This window comes from Manis javanica, chromosome 11 (assembly GCF_040802235.1).
Source record: "Manis javanica isolate MJ-LG chromosome 11, MJ_LKY, whole genome shotgun sequence".
Classification (NCBI taxonomy): Eukaryota; Metazoa; Chordata; class Mammalia; order Pholidota; family Manidae; genus Manis; species Manis javanica.
Window position 1 is genome coordinate 42,187,222 of NC_133166.1, and position 23,023 is coordinate 42,210,244.

General features: G+C 39.0%; 1 protein-coding gene across 6 annotated transcripts in view; it reads left to right on the plus strand.

The window, feature by feature from the left end:
- Positions 1 to 21,409, plus strand: part of GAS2 (growth arrest specific 2) — a 121,141-nt gene extending 99,732 nt beyond the window's left edge. For 4 of the 6 annotated variants that reach the window (XM_037026988.2, XM_037026987.2, XM_017644823.3 and 1 more), the window contains one exon: positions 20,172 to 21,409. In XM_037026988.2, coding sequence (XP_036882883.2) covers positions 20,172 to 20,390 — 219 coding nt within the window. In that variant the 3' untranslated portion in view covers positions 20,391 to 21,409. The remainder of the gene's footprint in view (positions 1 to 20,171) is intronic. The other 2 variants (XR_005063613.2, XM_017644838.3) reach the window with 2 other exon arrangements.
- The last annotated feature ends 1,614 nt before the right edge of the window (positions 21,410 to 23,023 follow it).

The following is a 23,023-nucleotide window of genomic DNA, read 5'->3' on the forward strand; positions in this document are numbered from 1 at the left end:
CTGTGGCTCATTACATGGTGTGACCCAGGCCAACTTGTTCAAAATCTCTGGTCCTTAGCAATTAAACTGAAAAGGGAGAAAGCTAATACCTTCCCCCATAAGGTTTTTGTTAAAAGTATTAAATGAGATAAACTGCTCAGGAGAGACTAACACGTATTCTTTTGTCATGTCCACCAACCATCATTATACATTGCATGTATATAAGTTATGCAATTAAATACAACATATGCAACGCATGTACATATAAGACATAATGCTGTGTGATATGATTAGAGTGTAGGCGTGTTACACATACACACATGTACAATAAACATTTGTTACTCTCACACAGAGAAATAAATATTCTAGAGCGAAAAGTTTTGCTCAGAAAACAAAGCAGCTTACTAAGGTGAAACTCAGTAAAAGAAATGCAAGGCAATGGTGAGGAATGTCAGGGAAAAACATTACCTCTTTTGTTCAAGTAGAACCCAAGCCAGTGCAGCACGGAATTTTCGCTCAGGGTGGCCACGCACGGAGATGATGCTGCCACCTAGGGCCCAGAGTCAGTAACTGCAATTTTGCAGCACTTTTGGTGGGCAAACATCTTGGTAGTCATTTTGAAACAGATGTTAAATAACGTTGTGGTGTGTCTGTAGGAATTTATTTTTTCCCCTCCCTTCTCAAGGATGTAAGAGTGCACAGCTTCTGGCTCAAGCAAAATTGGTTGCCTGCTTCTTGCTGGTCGCATGGCTCATCTGGCATTCACGGATCAGGTGCAATATGAAATGGTGCATGTTTCCTCTGTAATTCTGCGTTTTAGCAAAGCACTGTTGCCCTACGAGGAAAAGGAATGTTGCCACCACATATCTGTTACAACTCTTATTATTCCTACAGTAAAGTAGTATATTGTGCATCTTGCACATTAATTAATCTCATGGGAGTAAAAACTGCAATAAAAAGAGAGCCCAAGTGCCTGGAGAACAAGAAATTATGATTGAGACTGGGAAAATAATTAAAATGTGGGTTTTTTTAGAATAGGAATGGTGTCAGTGACTTCATATGAACAGTCCCTAACTCAATGACTTCATATGAACATTCCTAAGATATAGAACAAGGTCTTTCAAATTTGGCACTATTGATATATTGGACCACATAATTCCTTGTTGTGGGGGGCTGTTGTGTGCATAGGTAGGGGTTTAGGAGCATCTCTGGCCTCCACCTGCTAGATGTTCATACAGCTCCCCTTTCCAGTTGTGAAAATAAAAAATATCTCCAGAAATTGCCATATGTCCCCTGGGTCGGGAACCACTAGTGGAAAAGCAGGCCATGGGAATCACTTATTAGGAAGTGATTTTTATACATTTTAATTAGTCTGATCTTATACTATACTTTAGACAGGTTGTATGTATAGTGAATTGTTAGCAAATTCCATCAATCCATTCATTCATTCACTCATTCATGTATTCAAAAATGGCAGTATCATACATGTATACATGGTCTGAGTTTGAATCCCAACTCTGCCACTTACTGAATTTTGTGATTAAATAAATAAAGATTTCTCAATTACTTCATAACTGTGAAAATTAAATGAGATATTGCACTTAAAGTCCTTATTAGTGCAGTGTGTGCTATTTAGTAATTGCTCAAAAATTATTATTATTTTGTAGATATTTTTTATAAGTGCCATGTGTCAGGGATTGTGTCATCACTAGGTAGATAATGCTGCTTAACCTATTTTTCCAAAGTAGAAGTTAAACAAAAGTATACATAATTCTTTTGATAACTGTTATGGTAGATGAAAGGGAAGTTCAAGGCCCTATTAGGTGTCATTTTTATTAGGATTGACACTAACAAGACAGAGATGATCATAGAGAATCTAATGCTAGTTAATAGTTAATTAGTGCAGTAGAGAAATATCTGACTACTGGAGAAATATAAGCTCCTGGATTTAAAAAATGATATCACTTTATACACTGAAATTAATTAGCAAGGGAGAAATATGTTTTAACTATATTTATAACTCAGCTTTATGCTGTACAAAATAAGAGACACTTTAGAGTGAAACTTGATTATAACACATTAAATAAAACAAAGTATTTTTCCAACTTGACATAATAGACAGGCATAGATCTCAGAGCCTGTTCTGGAGGTTGTTCTAAAGTGATGAGATGTTTGGTAAAGCAGTTTGCCTTTTTTGTCTCACTTTTCTCCCCTACCTAACAGGGACTGTGAACCCTCTCCCCTTGACCTATGTCACCTCCCATTGGAGAGGATGACAGGGTTCCCACGTGTGAACCAGTGGTGCATTCTGAGAAGGAGATAACATCAATCCTGGGGGGAAATGAGGTAACTGGGACACTGTAAGAAATTTTCTAGCAGGCACACCCCACCTAGCCCAGTCAACTACCTGTAGCCTGGGCCATTACAATAGCCTCCAGACTGGCTGCTGCATCTACTCTTTCCTCCTTTCTACCAGGTATCACAGTGCAGCTGGTAAACCTGTAAACGCATTGCTTCCCCCACTTAGAGAACTTAAGAGGCTTCGCGTTGAATTTACATACCAGAATCCTTAAATGGCTATACAGGGCTCCTGCCTGGCTCTTCAGACTGGTGTGATGGCACAATCCCCCTTCTTTTCTTCAACCTTATCACCACATTTACTTCTACAGAATCTTTAGTATGTTGTCGAGTTCCCCGCATCAGGGCCCAACTTGATTTCTGTGGCTGGAATGTTCTCTCTGCCTGCAGCTGCCCCCAGTCTTTGACAGATGAGTACATAAACTCCCCTTCCTGAACACCCCTTAGGACATAAGAGAGACAGAGAAGAAAGGTGGTAGGTTTGTTAAGAATGAATAGATGGTGAAGGTGCAGAGAGACTGGATAATGGAATCCTGTGGAACTGTAAAGAGCTAGAAAAGATATGGAGGGGAGGCAGATTTCTCTAGATCACGAGGGGAGAGGTGAGGGTTTTCGATGCTGATGTCCCACATCAAAGACCCCTGTGAGATCGCTGTAGATGAATAGTACCTCTTAGTTTGTAGGCCTCCGTGTAAAGGTCCTTAAGATGTCAGACAGTCATGCTTCTGATAAGTACTTTTAGAAGCTAATGGGCAGCATATGGAGTAGCCATTTCCATTAATTGTGTATTAATCATATTATGTACAGAAGAAGAAAGGAGGGATCTTAGAATCTGGAGCCACTAATATGACTTTAATTAAAAAATTTTTGTTTTGATCTTGCTACAGAAGCTTGTTAGATGCTAGGGGGCATAAATCATGAAGTGACAAAAAAGAGCTTTGAGTGGCCTTAAAAGATATTAGAACAAACAAAAAAGGACATTTAGGACAAAAAAGGAAGGGGCAGAATCAGAGTGGGTTACACCATTGCCAGCTTTGCCTCCCTTGGATAGGGGATGGCTTCGTGCTGTCAGCAGGGGTGACTTCTCCATTAGCAAGTTAAGAATGGAGTCTGTATATGAGGCCCTTAGAGAAACAAGTACATCCTTGGAGATTTAGCTGAATCTGAAACAAGGTGTTAGGAGGCATAGATGGGGTTTGTTAGTGGGGATATGATTGCTCGTTCAACATCATACTTTAACATAGAATAAGAGGGACCCAGGGAAGTGTTTATCAGAAAAACCATGGTTTCTCACTGACATGCAGAGATCCAGCTATGCAGGTAGGTTCCTGAAATGTGTGAAGGTATTTGTACAAACAGGAAGATGTCATTACAAGCAGTGGGTTGTTGAGAGAAAAGGAAGTGGCCAAGGGACTTATGTGGCTGTGGACTTGTTCTGTGGATCCTGTCGTGAGAAAATGCACATTGTTTGCGGGAGATGGACTAAACAAAGAGAAAACTATTCCATTGTGCCAGCCTGGAACTCATTTGACAAACAATATCTCTCTTATAGTAGTTGAAGGAAAAAAAGACATGGGAGTAGGAATGATAAATGAGATTGGATGTATTTGTATCAGATGGGATACATTTATATGTTATTTCTCTTAACTACCTGTGTGTATATCACACACCTGTACACACACATGCACATATGAAAGACTTGAGAAAATCTTGACAAAATTATAGAAATGAGAGAATAAAGTTATGGAAACATAAAAATAAAAGATGGGACAGTGGAAATTTTAGTGTAAACTTTGATAGCAAAAGAGATACTAAAATTCTTGGAGGCAAAACTTAATTGATGAGCAAAGAAAATCACCATGGGTGCTTTGGGAGGTCATGTCTGAAAACAGGGTGGATTTGAGCAGGAGGTTTCTGGTAATAGTTTCCAGGGGCATTCGTTATATGTGGCTTTTACCACATGAGTTTGTGTCATTTTCCCTATCGGGAGCTCTGGGTGGCCCCACGGAACAAGAGGCTCATTTATGAGTGGGCACATGACCAGTCCCTGGAGCACGAGTGGGAGAACACAGTGATGGATGCTTAATTCTCCTGGACTTTATCTTTAAAAATATTGAATAACTGGAAGTGAGCTTCAAACTTCACTTACTCATATTGGAAAATGAAAGGTGGAAAGCAATATTCAGTAACGAAAGAGTTTTGAATTCAGAACAGCTGTATCTATTTAAAGATGTAGCAAAGAGTATAGCTGTGTGGAAGATAAAGGCTAAAGATTTTTAAAATGCCATGTACAAAAGTGGTATGTTTATATATATGTATTGATAAGTGAGATTGGTTTATATTTTTCTTCTATGCTCTTACTGTTTAAATAGCATAAGAAATGGAGTTAGAGGAGGAGGAACACTTTTGTGCCTCACAGAAAGCTTTTGGAGCCAACTAGGATTACAGGGAACACAGTGATGGGAAGTGTATAGCGTTTAATCAGAGGGTAGGGAGGAATAGGGCCAACGAGGAATCGTGATCTCGGAGAGAAAGTTTCTGGATGAGGCTTACAATGGGTTATGAGTAAGAAATAACCTGATTAAAAAGGCAAGGACAAAACAAACTAAAGGGAAACCATGCAAATAGCAAAATGTGCATCCCTAAATTTATGTCACCATCTTATCTGAGGATACAGTGATGTTTTTGTTATGTTGGGAGAAATCTAAATACATGTAATATGACAATATTTTTTAAAGTAACATTGGAGGCTAAATGCAATGGTGTTGGAAAGGATTTTGTAAACCATAAAGTACTACTAAGATCTTAGGAAACGTATTCAAGGTGAGGCAGCCAGATTGTCCTCAAGGTCTCTACTCTGACCTTTCCTATTACTCCTAGAATGTGTCAAGAGGGAAAGAAGATCATTACTAAATCTGTAGCGATTTCAGGTAAAATTGCCTCCTTATAGTGAAGTATCTGAGGGCCTGCCAACTAGTTTTTCAAAAGAAGAGTAGGTTTTCATGGAAATGAACTAACTTTTTGGATGAGGAAATATGCATTCTGTATGTTCTAGAAATTCTTTTTTCCCTTTTTGCTTGTGTTTTCTTAAGTAGTGTGACTATTTTAAATTTAATTTTAATTTTTATAAAAAATACATATATATAGGTAACAAAATGACACTGTAAGGCTTATGACCAAGAACAGCAAACCTGCCCCATTGCTTTCACCCCGGTGCTCCGTGTCTTTCTCCTGAGTTCTCCCCAGAGGCAGGTAGTTTCACCTTTTATAACTGTCCACACCCAGAGAACCACCATTTGGGTTCTTTGCTGTATTCGCTTTATCATCTATTTGTCCATCTCTTTGTCCTGTGCCTGTGTCATCCCTGAGTCTGGAGCATCTTGGATTCCGTTTCTGCAAAGATAAACCTTCAGCCTCCTGTTGTGGTGATGTAGTCAACGGCACAGTGGGATAGTCAGGGGCCCAGCAAACCTGGGGTGCAGTGTAGTTAATCTCCCTTGTCTAATGATCCTCAAACTGATTTGCAACTGATCCTTTTGTCAGCTGAACTTTGCTCTCACCTGATGGAAGTACCTGGTGATCCTAGCACCTGAATTTCCTGTGATTTCGAGGTATGAATCAAGTTGCTTCTTTTTGGCAGCCGTCACTCAGGCTCTTAGTCTCAGGGCCCTCCATCCTTAGTTGGTTACTACTCATCTCTGTTTTCCATCTTCTAAAATAGTCTGGACCTTTTTGGGCTCCTGTTCCATCCTCTCAACCTCCCTTTGTCCCATGGCTTTGTACCTTTCTTATTCTTTGCCTTTCATTTGAATGGGGGTTTGAGGGGAAGGAGAATCAAGTTTTCAAATCGTGTTAAATAAAAGATCTGAATGTATTTAGTGATACTTGTTTTCCATTTTAATGGTTCTACCAATATACTAAAGATACACTCAAGAGTGGCATAGTAATTGTTTTTCCAGTGTCTGGATTATGGACCATGTTATTATTCAGGACCCAGGAGAACACCAGGTGGGAAGCCACTGGTGTGCATCATTGTCACGAAATGTTAACCTGTGGCCTTCCCAGTACTGATTCCAGTCTGTTAGGTTTTGGTGTCAGTGTTTAGAAGAGAGAATGGGAGTTCAGACTGAGTCAGAAAACCATGACCCCATTTGGCTAGTGAAAAGAATGGGGTTTCCTTGCCCCTTGGAGCCTAACTCCCCTTCCTGAAGAATTGCTGCATCTCTGAGGTAGTTGACTTCTAGTTTCAATCAGGTGTGTAACAGCTACAGTCCTTCCTGAAGATAGCTGTTCTCTTTCCTGCATTAGGATTTCCATCTCGTAGCTTTCACTATGCTGAGTGTTCTATGAAATATATATCATAATCTTGCCTTCCCTGTCTGAAATGGTGCCATAGACTTATAATTAGGTTGTAGCTAAGGCTTCTTAATTTCATTTGGGTGCTGAGCTGGGAAAATGGAGGCCTTATATAACAAGTAGATGAGAACTGACAGGCAGCTGGCATAACGTGCTTCTACTCATATTTCCAAGCAGATGTAAATGGCACTTCTTGCCAGTCAATCTTTACATTTATCTGCTAGGTGCTCTTCTCCTGTTTGCTTCCAGAAAGAAGCTACTGAAAGTCATTTGTTTACAGTGGGCCTGGAAAGTGACCCTACCCCATCTATACCTCCAAATCCAGAGGGAAACAACAAAAGCAGGCCAGGAATTTTTTCTGGACATCCTCATTATCCAGATGATTTCTGGCCCAAGACCCTGTTCGTGTTGAAGGATGGATTACCACCATTTAGGGCACCATAGTAGTTTACCCTTCAAATGAGGGGTTGAGGATTACATTCCCTGAACTGTTTGATTTTTCACTGAAGACAACAAATCACAAAACTGGGAATTAGAAGACTAGGTCCATGTTCTTGCTGTGTGTCCGTGAGCTACTCAGTTACCCTCTCTGAGCCACTATTTCCCCATTTCTACAATGAGAACAGTAATACTAGCCTACCTGGAACACAGGAGAAGTATGATAACAAAATGAAATAATTCAAGGCAATATACTTTGCACACATTCAGAAATCTCTCCTAGACAGTTTCTTCTCAGAGTGTGGGGCCCAGAACAAAAGCACTCATGTACCTAATTTTAACAGTTGTATAAGTGAAGCAGTCAGACTCAAATTCCCATAAGTTCTTCTAAGCATGTATTAAGCGCCTTCTTTATTCAGTGTCTGGTGTGCCTTCAGAGATGGGCAATGTGATCATCAATGCAGTCATCATAAAATGGCCACATGTATTCTGAAAGAAAAGAAGCATTGTCCATTAAAGAGTCTAGAGAAAAATTCAACCATGAACCCTTTAGGGTGTAAAGTTAAGTGGTAATGAGTACTGTCTTTGAAGTCAAAGAGACTCAGGTTCAAATCTACACTTAGTCACTTCCTAGCTGGTAACTGTGCAGTTAACCTTTCTGAGCTGCCATTTTTTTCCATTTGAACATATGGATAATAATGCAAACCACTTAAAGTTGCAAGAAGAATTAACTGAAATAAAATCTGAAAGAAGCTTACCATCATCATCACAATAACTATTACTATTTTAATAATAGTAATAGTAATGGCAGGTTACTATTAGGTTTCATGTGCCAGGCAATGTTGCTAGATGCTTACACACATTAATGTCTTTGTCCCTAAACTCTATATTGTAATCATTTTATGAATGTGAAACTGAAGCACAGCAAGATTAAATATATGTCTTGGTTATATACAGCTAATTAGTGGCAGCAATATCTAGGCAATCTGGTAAAGACAAAACAAATGGTAACTCCTGGTTATTGTTGTTCATCTCTCTGAGGTTTTTTCTAAGACAAGGGCATAATAAACTAAGAAACTAGTAGAAAGATAAAGGAGACAATAAATATGACAAATGCTTGTAAACCATAAAGTGATCATTCCAGAAGCTTGTTTATTTGGGTAATACTTAACCATTTATAATTTCAAACAGTTGGAGAGATTGACGTGAATCCCCAACCTTTGACAAAGAAGCCTTCACATGTCACTGTAGTTAAGAGCCTCTGTTGAACTATTAACAGGTGACCTTATCACATCTTGAAAATACAGGTATCAGACTTTCAACAAGGCAGGAGACTGAACACCTGCCATCTTACTCTTTAATGCGCCAGGGGCCTTTGGCAGAGCTGAATTCCCAGTTGCCCAATTTTGAGCATATGCCATTTCAGTATAATATTAGATGATGACAGAGTGTATTGTCCTATAAATTAACACTCTTCCCTGGAGAGCAGGTAACTGCATTCTAAAAACAATATTTTCACTCGAGTTATGATGGCTTGTAAAAACACACAGTGAATAGGGTTGATAGAGATGTGCTAGGATGCATATGACATCCCAGGAGGCTGAACTGATCTAAATTTAGGTGGGTTGTCTCTACTCCAGGCAGTGTCTTAAAGGAATGGCTCCAGTGAGGTACAGTTGATTGACTGGGCAGAAATCTGAGCCGTCGTGGTCAATTAAGTGAGGAAGGGCTTAATGAGAGACAGAGTTGTGCTGAGAGACCCAGAACCCTCGCATGTTAAAAGAGAAAAAGGAGGGTGAGAATTTTATGAAGTCATTTGTTACTATAGTGAACAATACTTTTTAAAAAATGCATTCCAGATGTAATGAGAACTTGTAAAGGGAGACACTGGAGAGAGGGATGTACTTAAGTCTGGATGCATTCAAGATATTTTCTTCTTCTCTCCCGCCTTCCCCTGCTCCTTTCTCTTTCCTGTCCATTGCTCTATTGATTCTCAGTGCAATTTCCCTCCCTCCTGATTCCTGTTATAGCTTCTTTCTTTGACCCCAAATCTATCTTTTGAAGGAATTCTCTAAACAATGGTTGATGGGGATTCACATTCATACCATAGTGTTTTTCATGCCTTCCCTTCTAAAGACAAATTATTTCATCTTTTCCTTTTTCTTGCCTTTCTGTACATAAGTAATGTTTTCTACATATCATATACTGTAAATGTTGCCAGGTATGCAAAATCCAATAGAAAGTGACCCTTTAGCGAGGTTACAAGGCATTAGAGAAAGATGGACAAGAAAATGAGGCAATAAAGAATGATAAATGCTTTGCTTGAAGTCTGTTCAGGAAAATCACAATATCCAAAGAAGGAAATCTAAAGGTCTAAGAGTACCAAAAAATTAAATAAAAGCAGTGATGCTTGGGTGGGACATTAGTAGTGTTAACCTTTGTTCATTAATTCATTTAATAAGCATTTTTGCGTGCTCATCATGTACTTGGCACTGTACTAGTCCCTCAGGGTATGAAATTTGGCAAGGAATAACCTTGCTTAGGATTCAACAATTATTTGTTGAATGTCTAAAGGAAGTGGCTCACCTGGTGAATGTGGACCAATTCTCTGCATGTAGAAAGGCATGAAATTTTCAGGGGATTGTAGAGAGGTCAGAATATTTGTGGGGTAGACAATTTGTAGGGTGGACATGGGCACAGACAAGTAGGATCACAGTAGAGCTGCATAGGTGTGCAGTGCACAAACTGTACAACACATGTGGTCATTAAGGCATATGAGAAAGCAGGTGGGAAAGGAATAGGGGCTGGACCATAACGTGCTTTGTGTGCCAGACTGTTGTTCTCATGGCAGAAGAGGCACAGAGGTAGGACAGGGAATATCAGAATTGCTGGTGAATTGTTTCTTCAAATTTTGTGTGCTTCTGATGATCCTAGAGATGCAGATTCAGCCGTCCAGACACATACGCATACATGGCCCACGTGTGAAGTCTGACTGTCGCTCCCTCACAATTTTTGCCAGACTTCTTGTGCTAATCAGAATGAGTCATTCCTCAGGTAGGCTAGAGCTAAAAATGCCTGAGAAACTCTACAATGGAAAACCACTCACAGGTTTTTAAGCAAGGCAGTAGCATGTTCAGATTTTCCTATTAGAGAGACCACTCAGGTGCTGGAGTAGGGGTGGATTAGTGAAGTGTGAGAGATGATGAGGGCATCCTGCTGGGAAGCTCTCACATCCTCAGGGGCTGGTGACATTGGTGTTCAGAGCACTTGACAGATACTTCGGTTTCCTTCAGTTTTCAACGTCACTGACAGATTCAAATCAGAATGAAAGAGATTTGTCATTGTTTTCCTGAGAGGTGGTAGCTCCTGAAACACTTCATAAGAATTATGATTTAGGACAGATGTGAATATTCAAGCATGTCTATGCTGGGGAGTTAATAAAATAAAGCTATAAAATATGAACCATGAAGCATTTAACTGTAAATTCCACTTATCTGAAAGAAATTTCCTGTTAATATTTATTTTTGTTGATCATTTTTGCTTGTTTTGTATAATATAGCTGTACACAGCTTGGTCACCTTAAAAACAAACATGTTACCAATAAATCATTAATATTTTCTTACTCTCTTATATGACCATTATTTTTTCATTTAGTAAAACATATGATTTTCTGAGATGTACATAAATAAGGTCTGTGTCTTGTCAACAAGTGAGTTGATGTATTTTTGTTTCTAAAGATGAATTAATGTCCCCAAGAAGAAGAAAAATGCATACTTTTTCTTGCTTTAAGCTCAGTTTACACATAATATAATTCTAGCCCGTCTTTGAAAGCTACATAATTAGAGAGGGAAAAAATAAATCTCCTTTCTGAAATCCTGTTATCACATATCACAAGAGCCAGAGCACTGGGCCCCCTGATAACTCACGGACCTCCAGATTTGTACGGAGCTGTTGATTAATCATTTGTACAACTTTCGAAATTTCTATTATGTTCTGATTTGATATGGGAAAGTTAATTTATTTTCTTTCAGCCTTTTCTTTGAATTAAGTATCTGGATGAACCACAGAACTTGTTGGCTGTGGGATAGTTTGTTACCATATAATGTTAGGAAAGTAAGATTGCAAAAGGTAGTGCTAGCAAGCAGGCCTCAAGTAAAGGTACTGCAGCCTAACAAAATGGGCACCGGGCACAGTAAAACAGGTAGGATTTATCTGACATGTTATAAACTACTGCTGGTTTATATATATATGTATTTTATATGTATATATATATAATATCAATGTGATATATTACATGATAATATATTGATATTAATCTGGTTCACCTCCTTGAAATATTGGATTCATTTTAAGAGTAATAATTTTTGGAAGACTACATCTTTTCAATTGTAAATCCATGCACTGGATTGGGCATAAAGGAGATGTCCTTGCTGGCCTCTGCATGCCCCTCTGTCTACCTGTTTGTACATCTGTGAAATGAGAGGACCTGCCATGATCTTCGTGTTTCTTTTCATTCGCTTTATTTCAACAAGGCATATTTGTAGATTACCTGGCACAGAGTAGGTGCTTGACTACTATGACTCTGTCATCTAAGGAATAAAAGGTTCCCTTTTGCTGGCACAAAGGAAGAGGCATCCTAAGAAAATGCACATAATTAGGCATCATATTAAGACAAAGGCATAAACAGAATGCCCTTGATAAGAGTCGGAATGCTATTCCCCATTACTGAAATAAATCATTAAAAACAAAAAAACATAACTTTGAGGCATCCTGATTCTGTTCTCTGGCAGGCAATGAATGTCACTCATAGACATGAAAAAAAATGTTTATGATGTTTGCAACAGCTCAGATCTGTTTACACTTCATTAAGGCCCTTGGGAAACATGTTGGGACAGATTTTTGTTATTGTCTTTTTTCTCTTCAACATTTAAAGACGTTGCTAACTTGATAATGCATCTTCTTCCCTTTGGTGAGATCAAGGGCACTGTGGGAATGAGGCTGATTTTAAAAAAGTTAACAGCCAGAATAGACCTAACATGCAAAAACTGCTGCTTTGCAACATACAATGTTAGGGAAGATTAGTAGCAACTCTCACTTACAGCATATAAAACCAGTACTAACAACCCAGTTGACATATACATCGATGCTACCAGTCAAGATAGAATTATCTTTTGTTGGAAGGAAGAACACAAATATGTTCAACATGGTGGAGCATCAAAAATACACGAGCTCAGTCAAATCAAAGCCCAGTCCTGCTTATGTCAATGGGTACAATTTATTTATTCTTTTTATTATTTTTTTTTATTTTGGTGTTATTAATATACAATTACATGAGCAACATTGTGGTTACTCTATTCCCCCCATTAGCAAGTCCCCACCACACACCCCATTACAGTCACTGTCCATCAGCTTAGTAAGATACTATAGAGTCACTACTTGTCTTCTCTGTGCTATACTGCCTTCCTCCTGCTCCCACTACATTATGTGTGCTAATCGTAATGTCTCTTATTCCCCTTCTCCCTCCCTTCCCACCCATCCTCCCCAGTCCCTTTACTTTTAGTAACTGTTAGTCTATTCTTGGGTTCTGTGAGTCTGCTGCTGTTTTGCTCCTTCAGTTTTTTCTTTGTTCTTATACTCCACAGATGAATGAAATCATTTGGTACTTGTCTTTCTCCCCCTGGCTTATTTCACTGAGCATAATACCCTCCAGCTCCATTCCTGTTGTTGCAAATGGTAGGATTTGTTTTCTTCTTATGGCTGAGTAATATTGCTTTGTGTATATGTATGACATCCTCTTTATCCATTCTTCTACTGATGGACACTGAGGTTGCTTCCATTTCTTGGCTATTGTAAATAGTGCTGCGATAAACATAGGTGTGCATATGTCTTTTTCAAACTGGGTTCCTGCATTCTTAGGGTAAATTCCTAGGAGTGGAATTCCTGGATCAAATGGTATTTCTATTTTTAGTTTTTTGAAGAACCTCCATACTGCTTTCCACAATGGTTGAACTAATTTACATTCCCACCAGCAGTGTAGGAGGGTTCCGCTTTCTCCATATCCTCACCAACATTTGTTGTTTGTCTTTTGGATGTTGGCCATACTAACTGGTGTGAGGTGATATCTCATTGTGGTTTTAATTTGTGCTTCTCTGATGATTGGTGATATGGAGCATCTTTTCATGTGCCTGTTAGCCATCTAAATTTCTTCTCTGGAGAAGTGTCTATTCAGATCCTCTGCCCATTTCTTAATTGGATTATTTGCTTTTTGTTTGTTGAAGTGCATGAGCTCTTTGTATATTTTGGATGTCAACCCCTTATCAGATATGTCATTTATGAATATATTCTCCCATACTGTAGGATGCTTTTTTGTTCTACTGATGGTGTCCTTTGCTGTGCAGAAGCTTTTTAGTTTGATATAGTCCCACTTGTTCGTTTTTGCTTTTGTTTCCCTTGCCCATGGAGATATGTTCATGAAGAAGTTGCTCATGTTTATATTCAAGAGTTTTGCCTATGTTTTCTTCTAAGAGTTTTATGGTTGCATGACTTACATTCAGGTCTTTGATCCATTTCGAGATTACTTTTGTATATGGAGTTAGACAATGATCCAGTTTCATTCTCTTACATGTAGCTGAACAGATTTGCCCATATCAGCTGTTGAAGAGGCTGTCATTTCCCCATTGTATATCCATGGGTCCTTTATCATTTTTTAATTGACATATATGCTTGGGTTAATATCTGGACTCTCTATTCTGTTCCACTGGTCTATTCTGTTCTTGTACCAGTACCAAATTGTCTTGATTACTGTGGCTTTGTAGTAGAACTTGAGGTTGGGAAATGAGATCCCCCTGGCTTTATTCTTCCTTCTCAGGATTGCTTTAGTTATTTGGGGTCTTTTGTGGTTCCATATGAATTTTAGAACTATTTGTTCCAGTTCACTGAAGAATGCTGTTGGTATTTGGAAAGGGATTGCATTGAATCTGTAGACTGCTTTAGGCAGGATGGCAATTTTGACAATATTAATTCTTCCTAGCCAATGGGTACATTTTCTGAAATTAAATTCAGTGTTTGTTATGGTTTATTAGAACCTAAAACTATAAATCATTTTACACAAGCATTTAATCTGCTTAAACTACTTGTTATTATTTCTGCCATTGATAATTCCCTGCCTGTACTAAATTATCACTAGTAAGTAAGTCAGCAGACATGACACTCCAAATCTAGGAGCTTTACAGAATAAGTGAGTATGGTATAAAGGAAACAAGGATTCTTGTCCCAGTTCTGATTTGCTGTGTGATCATGCCCAGTGCTGGAAATGGCCAGCAGTCCCTGAGAGGAAGGATGAAGGATTCCTCCACATCTTACTTCACAGGAAGAAAGGAGAAGGCGAGGGGGCCAGGACTTGAGGTTAAGACCCTTTTGCTATGTTCGTTCCTGTATTTATTGTGTGCTTTCGAATCTTAACATCATGATTAAAAATAGCACAGGTGTAGATCACAAGAGTGCAGAAAGTTACAGAATGTGATTAATCTTAAATTCTTCATACAGTCAAAGGTTTCCATGTGTTCATTATTATCAGAGACACAAAGCTGAGCTCTGTGTGTGCCATGTGCTTGGTTAAACTAGAACTATACTATGCAAAAACAGCATTTGTGAAAAACACCTTCAGGCTCATGGGAACAACAGGAGTGGGGGACCCTCGTGACTTTCCAATGATAATCCAGCATTCCAAGGATCTATGCCCAGTCCTGTAATCCCATGATGCCCTCTGGAAGTTTCTATCTCTATCTTAACAAGCCAAGCACTGTGCACAGCTCTGTCATTAACATTTCCATCCCACACAACCCAAGTTGTTTTAGAACCTCAGTTCCAAGAGCATCAGTTTTCATATCTCTAAAGTGGGAGTGATGGTGGTAATGACATCATAGGTCAGGCAAATTTGGGAAGCAGAGCCTGTGGGAGTGGGCATACATGAAGAAGAGTCCTGTAAGATTACAGTAGTGATACTGTTCGAGCTGATCTATGTGAGACACCAAAAATAAGAAATACACCATCACTCTCTTCAGAGTGCTCACACATTATTAAAAGGGGCATACAGGTGAATTAGCAATTACAATACAGCAGGATGAGTGAAAGGATGAAGTTACGTGTAAACAGCTTATGACAAGGAAGCATTCACTGATTTGGTAAGGAAGATGATCATGGAAAATATTTCAGGTGGAGGTGATATTTGAATTGGGGAAATATTTGTGGTCCTACTGAGTAGGAAGGGCAACATCTCCTGTTCCACATTTAGGGGCAAAGGCGCAAAAACGTGAAAGAATGAATATGCTATCTGGGAATGTAGAATTAAAAGAATTCAGAAGTCCTAGAGCTCAGGGAAGGGTGGATGGATGAGACTGGCAGGAGTTGTCATGGTGAATAATGTATGCAAATAAAGGGAACTGAATCGCATCCTACAGGAGAGTGAGAGAAGGAGAGAGTGAAGGCATTTAAGGCAGGTGACAATCAAACTTGCCTTTTTGGAATTCCCACTGGTGGCAGTTTGCTAACCAGATTAGACAGAGCAAGGCTGCAGGCAGCGAGACCTTCTCAGGGAGAAGACTACAAAGATCCCAAGAAACATTCAGTAGGGAAATGAATGTTTTTGGTATCTAACTAGTGACAGAGAATGCCCATGCCACCCACTCTTTTAGGAAAGGCTGTAGGACCTACCAGTAGAAGGAAGTGGGCTGGTTATGCCTTTGCATTTGGAAACTCAGGAAAAGGCAAGGGCTATAGATATACATTGGAGGACAATTTGATGGTAGTGAAAACCACAAGGTTGCAAATGGAAAGTGGTTAGGGTGAGTAAAGCAGCGGAGAAAGAAATCCTTTGGAATCTTTTGGAACAGCAAAACATAAAAACAGGGAAAAGTAACAGAACCTAGGAAAAAGGCAGAGAATGAACACTCAGGTAGGTAGCAGGAGATCTGGGAAAGAGAATCTTATCATAGAGAAAAAAAATAACGGGTTTTAGAGAAGGGGTAGTCACTCCCATCAGATATGTTTCTTGAGTGATCAAGAAAGATTAGGATTAAGGATCATCCATTGGATTTGATAATTGAGAAGCTGTCTGGTTCCCTTCACCTATACAGTCAGTTAAGAGGCAGGGGGCTGATGGCCAATATCCAAAAGACAACAAACAACAAATGCTGGCGAGGGTATGGAGAAAGGGGAACCCTCCTACACTGTTGGTGGGAATGTAAGTTAGTTCAACAACTGTGTAAAGCAATATGGATGTTCCTCAAAAAATTAAAAATAGAAATACCATTTGACCCAGGAATTCCACTCCTAGGAATTTACCCAAAGAAAACAAAATCCCTGATTCAAAAAGACATATGCACCCTTATGTTTATTGCAGCACTATTTACAATAGCCAAGATACAGAAGCGACCTAAGTGTCCATCAGTAGATGAATGGATAAAGAAGATGTTGTACACATACACATTGGAATATTACTCAGCCATAAAAAGAAAATATATCCTACCATTTGCAAAAACATGGATGGAGCTAGAGGGTATTAATGCTCAGTGAAATAAGCCACTAGGAGGAGAAAGACAAGTACCAAATGATTTCACTTATTTGTGGAGTATAACAACAAAACAAAACTGAAGGAACAAAATAGCAGCAGACCCACAGACTCTGAGAAAGGACCAGTGGTTACCAAAGGGAAGGGGGTGGGAAGGGTAGATGGGGAGGGAGGGAGAAGGGGATTAAAGGTCATTATAATTTGCATTCACAAATATAGGTAGGTCATGGGAAAGGCAGTACAGCACAGAGAAGACAAGTAATGACTCTATAGCATCTTAACTGTGCTGATAGACAGTGACTTCAATGGGGGGCTGAGGACTTGATAACATGGGTGAATGTTGAAACCACAATGTTGTTCATGTGAAACCTTCATAAGATTGTATATCAGTGATACTTTAATAAAGAAAAAAATGAGGTAGGTAGCTGAAGCAATGCATAGTGGGTTGGACAGTGAATAGAAGTTCAGCAGTAAAGACAGCAAGTGTAAACTTAACTATCTGGGACAGCGAATGTAGACTGGGATGGAAGGAGCAGAGTTTTGCTTTGTATAAGAATGGAGAGGCTTGGGAATGTTTATTTCTTGAAGGGTTAGGACCATTATACAATAAATTGGAGAGAGAGAAGAGAGATGGGGTGTTTGATTCAGCTAGGTTCAACATGAAAGGTAATGGGAATTAGGATTTAAGGGAAGGAATCGACCTTGAACAGAAGGGCTTATTTCTGTTATAAGAAAAGTAGGGAAAAAAGGATAAATGTAGATTGAAGTAAATTAGTCAGTGGAAGTTCCAAGAGAGAGGAAGCCATGCCTGATGAAGGTGAAGTCATCAGTAGACTGATGAGGCTGGTGGTAAGTAGTGTTTGAGAAAAATCGAGATGAATAGGAAATGGAGCTGACCAAAACAAAAAATAAAAGAATCAGTTAGTTGCAACTGGCCTAATGTCACTGATCCCTGAGATGGAAAGAGTTCTTCCAGGAGTGCTCAGCTAATCTGCCCTGACTTAAAAGGATGATTATACAGCTGATCAAGGTCCGGGTTTTGTAGAGCAAGCACTGTGAAGGGACAAAGGTGTTGAGACTAATTTGGTGGATAGGTTGAATTGCTTTTAGGTTAAACTGTAGAGATTTTCTTTATGGCGATGAAGCTGGTGTGAAACTTTTTCTTGAGACCAAACACATACTAACTAAAGGCATGGAATTTAAATCTCCACATTCAGGGCTGTAAACCCCTATGGTCCTAAAACCTTAATCCCATGCTTGAAACTGTTGCCCAGTTGGACCACTGGCATTCTTCACAAGTTATAGGTTGCTGACTAGCTATTGGAAGGAAATGGAAGAGATGTTGGCCAGAAATTTAATTCCTGTGTTACCCACAGTCACTGTGACTCTGTTTCATGTTGGATCCCCTTTGCAGGATTCATTAGAGAATCTGCAAGCAGAGTTGATACCTAACCAATCATGTACTCCAGGCAGAAAAACACTTCTTTCACTGTTTTCCAGAGTAACTAATTGTTTAAGAATTGTTCTGACTGGTGGTTCTTTCTGGTTGAAATAGCCTGCTCACAGTCAAATGAACTTGGGCATTATGGCAGAGGCATTCATACCAAGGCTGTTGTTTAGAGGCAACTCTTAAATGCAATTGGCAGGGCTAGGAGGTGCCAGAACTTCAACAAAAAGCCAAGCTGCTCTCTACAACAATGGGAAAAAGAGTCAAAGTACTGCTTTGACCCTGGCCTTTGCCTTTTTTGTTCCAGTAACTCCAATATTTGGAAGCAGGTAATAGAAGCACACACAGGGAATGGAAATAAGCCAGTAAAATTATAAAAGCCTTGATAGATTTAATTTTATAAGGAGGTGCTTCTATGGAAAAAGTTATCAGAGTAGAGTCAGGAAATCTGGGTCCTAGTCTAAGCAAATCACATCAGAGATCTGGGCCCCAATGTCTTCACCTGCAAAACAAGAACACACTGGCAGGACAAGTGGAGGCAAAAGAGTTACAAGCTAAATTCTGACTGCCTTTTCGGCTTTATATTCTAGGGATATATATATATATGAAAGATTTGTTTAATGAGTAGATTCTGATGCTAAAATAAGTTTTAAGACTTCTCTAGCTAGAAGATGCTTCCCAAGATCCTTTGTATTCTTAAATTCTAAATGAGAATAACCAGTAGAATTACATTTACTTCTCATGAGTCTAACAGTTTTTATTATTGACATGCAGCACACTTTTATGACTTTGCACAATATTTGATTTTGGAAACTGCTTCATGTCGATTCCATGAATCAGGATTTCTTAGTGTGAGTCTATGAATGGATTTCTGGGAGTCACTAAAATCCTAAGCACATAGACAAAATTCTGTGGATCCAGGCATTCAGAAAGAGAGACCAGAACTTGCATCAGATTCTCTCACATGTAAATGAAAGTGTAAGAGCACAAGTCATCTTCCACTTGACCGGAGACCAAAAAGTCCAGATCTCAAGCTGACACAGAGCAAGAGGAATTAAAATAGTTTTTACAGGTCCTGCAATTAAAATACCTCCAAAACCCCTCATACAACTACATCCCCTTTCCAAGATTACATGGCCAGTGTGTTTTTATAATACTGTGTGGGATGGGAGTTGGGGAGGATGGGGGGAAAAGAGGCTGTCAACAGGATCTTTGGTGATGTTTCAACATTCCTCCTTAATTTTTCATTTTGTGACATTTGAAAAAAGCCAGGGTGAAATTCTTTGGCTCTCCATGCTGGACCTCCACAGCTCTAGCATGTCTTTTGTAGATAGAAGGAAACATATAATTCTTCACTTTTTTGATCTGTAGCCTTATTAACCTGGAGTTCTAGATGGTTCACAGGCCTTAAGGTAAGGTGTTTTTTTTTAAGGTAAAATTTAAGTAATTAGGAAGAATAAGAATAAAGGAAAACATAAATGTTTGGCCATTCAATAGCATCTTGCCTGGAAGGGATCAGTGACTTGACTTCTGAGTGCATTTTCAGTTCTATTTTGTTGTGAATATTTATGTGATTATCAACACTATATTGAACAGCAGATATTTCCATGGTCTTTTAAGTCCTGGTTCAGAGAGGATAACCTGGGGGGTGGGTGAATATGGAGCACTCATCTGAGGCAGTAGGCAGGAAACGGGAACAGTGATGAGGCTGTCAGGGAACATCAAGAGTCAGAGAGAAGCCTCCAGACAACTAAACCCAGCAAGGGATTATACACAGTCCCTGACTCCCAGAGCAGGGCAAAGCTGGATCCCTGGGATGGTGTGCACATGACCCTCTTGCAAAGGAAAACAAAGCTTCTTTCATAAACTATATGCTAACTCAGACACTGTGCACCAAGTAGAAAAACAATGGGGCATGAAAAGCAAGACAGATAGAACACAGGAACACCACCTGAACTGAAAGCTGATTTGAGATACCAGAAGAATTCTCAAGAGTTTAACAGTTTCGCTCTTATTTCATTTCAGATGCTGCACAACAAACACGTCATGGTCCGAGTGGGAGGAGGATGGGAAACTTTTGCAGGGTATTTGTTGAAACACGACCCCTGCCGGATGCTACAGATCTCCCGTGTGGATGGCAAAACATCCCCCATCCAGAGCAAATCTCCAACTCTTAAGGACATGAATCCAGATAATTACCTGGTGGTCTCTGCCAATTATAAGTCTAAGAAAGAGATTAAATGAAACTAGCCGGTCACTACAAGGGGACTCTCATAATGGCCTGTATCCACTTCTCCAGTGTAGTCAGTTTAGTCCACATGTTCTGAGAATTACTTTGGAAAAAGATGTAACAGACAGAAACATATCATCCTATTGAAAAATGTTCAAAGAGTAGCACTATTTATTTTAATGCTTCAGTAGAAAATGACCTATTAAAAGAAATTCTAAACTCAGATTTAAAGTAGACGAATGGTAGGTCAATTATTTCTCAGTATGTGAACACAGTATTTAGAACACAATATTGGAAATACAATTCTAGAAAGAGATGAAAACTCTTATTAGGAGAAAATATTTAGGATTTACAGATAAGTAAACAGCAAGTGCCTGCTTTGTGTCTACAGAGTAAAAGCACCCCAGACATTTTTATAATTGCAGGATTTTTAAGCTAATTTTTAAAAAGTGACAATTAGTGTGATAATGTGCTACTATAAATATCCAACTGCACTACAGAGTGTTCACAACAGTAATACTCTACTGGAAAAGCCACTTCAAAAAGTTTACATTCACTTGAAAAATTGCCTTAAAGTTTATCCCTTATCAGTGACCAAATATCTGGGGTACTTTTGAAAGTTTTCAGTACATCCCTTAGATAATCACGTATGAATTGTGTCACACATTCCTAAGCACACGGCTGTTTGAGACTGACTTAGTGTAATTCACATACATAAGCTGACATACATTTATATTTTGACAGAGTAAATTGTACAGTCAAATGTTCATTGACTTCATGTTATTTTATAGCATTTTCTTATTGAAATATATCTTTAGTTAATCCTACTTTGCTATGCTGTCTAGTAAATAAAGTCACTGTAGCTAATGGTGTTACAGACTTATGTATATCCTTGTATACCTAGGACAGGGCTGTTTTGTACTTAATAAACGGCAAGATATTGTCCTCTCTGATTCAATAATTAAAAAGATACTTAAAAAATTTTTTCTTTATAACAACGCTTCATTCTGGAATAAAAATCTTCAAATGGCAACTTTCTCTGAGAGTTCTAGGAAGAGTCAAATTGTGGTTACTTGGTATTTCTTTACTTTGGGCAGCTGAGTGGTGGTGGTGTTTATTCTCCTTAGGGGAAAATCTAGATTTTATTACAGGTAGTCCCTTAAGTGGTACCATGCATAAGAAAAGTATAGGCAGAGTTAATTTGTCACTTCCTGATTTTTTAAACAACAAAATCCACTTTTCTTGCTCCACAGAGTCAGGAGGAAGTATCTCAAAACATTGCATGACCAATTTAGTCAAAGTATATACAACCTGCTAACTGGCAAGTTTTTAAACAACAGGCATGGTATAGTCTGGCGGTACTAGAAGTGGTGATAATCATTCAGGAAAAAAAAAGTTTTGCTGGAGTCCTGCTCCAGCGAGTCCAGGAGTCCCTGAAGGATGGACGACGTCAGTGACTGACTGAAATGAATGAGGACCCAGACACTAGCAAAAGCTGAGCCTGGCCTTTAATGAAAAGTAGCAGCTTGTGTTTATACTCTCTGATTACATAAAGTAAAGTACAGGCATTGTTCATTTATTTGACATATAGCAAGGTTACATGAGTTTGGAAAATGAGATTAAATCACCTGCTCTTGGTCCTAGTTATTGTGGTCAGAAAATCTTGTAAAGGTTAGGTAGGTGCCAGACTCTTGGTTTCTTTACAGATGACTAAAGTTCACTATTCTATTATTTTTATGTAGGGCCTTCATTCTTTCATAGCTATACTCCCATTCTTCTCTCCGATAGGAAAGAAAGAGGCTCTCTCTAAAATGACACAATGACTTTTTGGCAGGCAGGGAGAAATTTTATGAACTGTGCCTCAGACCCATTTTCAGAAGGACTTACAATGGAGATTTTTCTGATCTGGAGTTAGGTAATGCCGTGTTCTCATTTGTGTTTTAGTTTGCCAGGTTGTTCTTTGGTGGGCTAGCCAAAGAATATCATTTGTTCTCTGTACCCACCTGTTGCCATTAAACATTGAATATGTTATTTGGAGGCCATGTAGGGGCGGGGGAAGGAACCTTGACCCAGGTAAATTTCCATATCCCTTTTCCCTTAAACTTGGGTCCAGTACTCATGGGGTCTCACTTTCGCATCATTGGGGGTAGTCACAAGGACAGTAGTGGTTTTTTCCAATTTCCTTTAGGGCCAGTACCTAAAATTTTCAGAGAGAATTGGATATGGCCTCTTCTCTGAAGGGGCAGCTGGACTTGAAACTGAAATAAGCAAATTTATGAGGAGGGACATTTTGAGCAGGAGGGATATCGGGGTGGCTCCTCTGGCAAGGCCGCCGTGCAGTCCCTGCCATATGACTGCCCGGACTGTGTCATCAGGCTGGTGGTTCGGACCGGCTCCCAACAAGTTTTGTAAGAAATAAAACCACCTTGAAACAGTGAATAACTATATCTTTTAGATGTATACATTGAATGATTAGATTTTTTTAATTACCAAATTAACATTAACACTGAATTTGTATAGTAACTGGCAATAACATTTTCATCAAATCTTTATCCTGTGCTTAATTTTTCCCATAAACATTTTTATAGCTTTAATAATTAATCTCATTAACTTGATTAAAAAATAAGTTTAGGTTAACAGAAATACT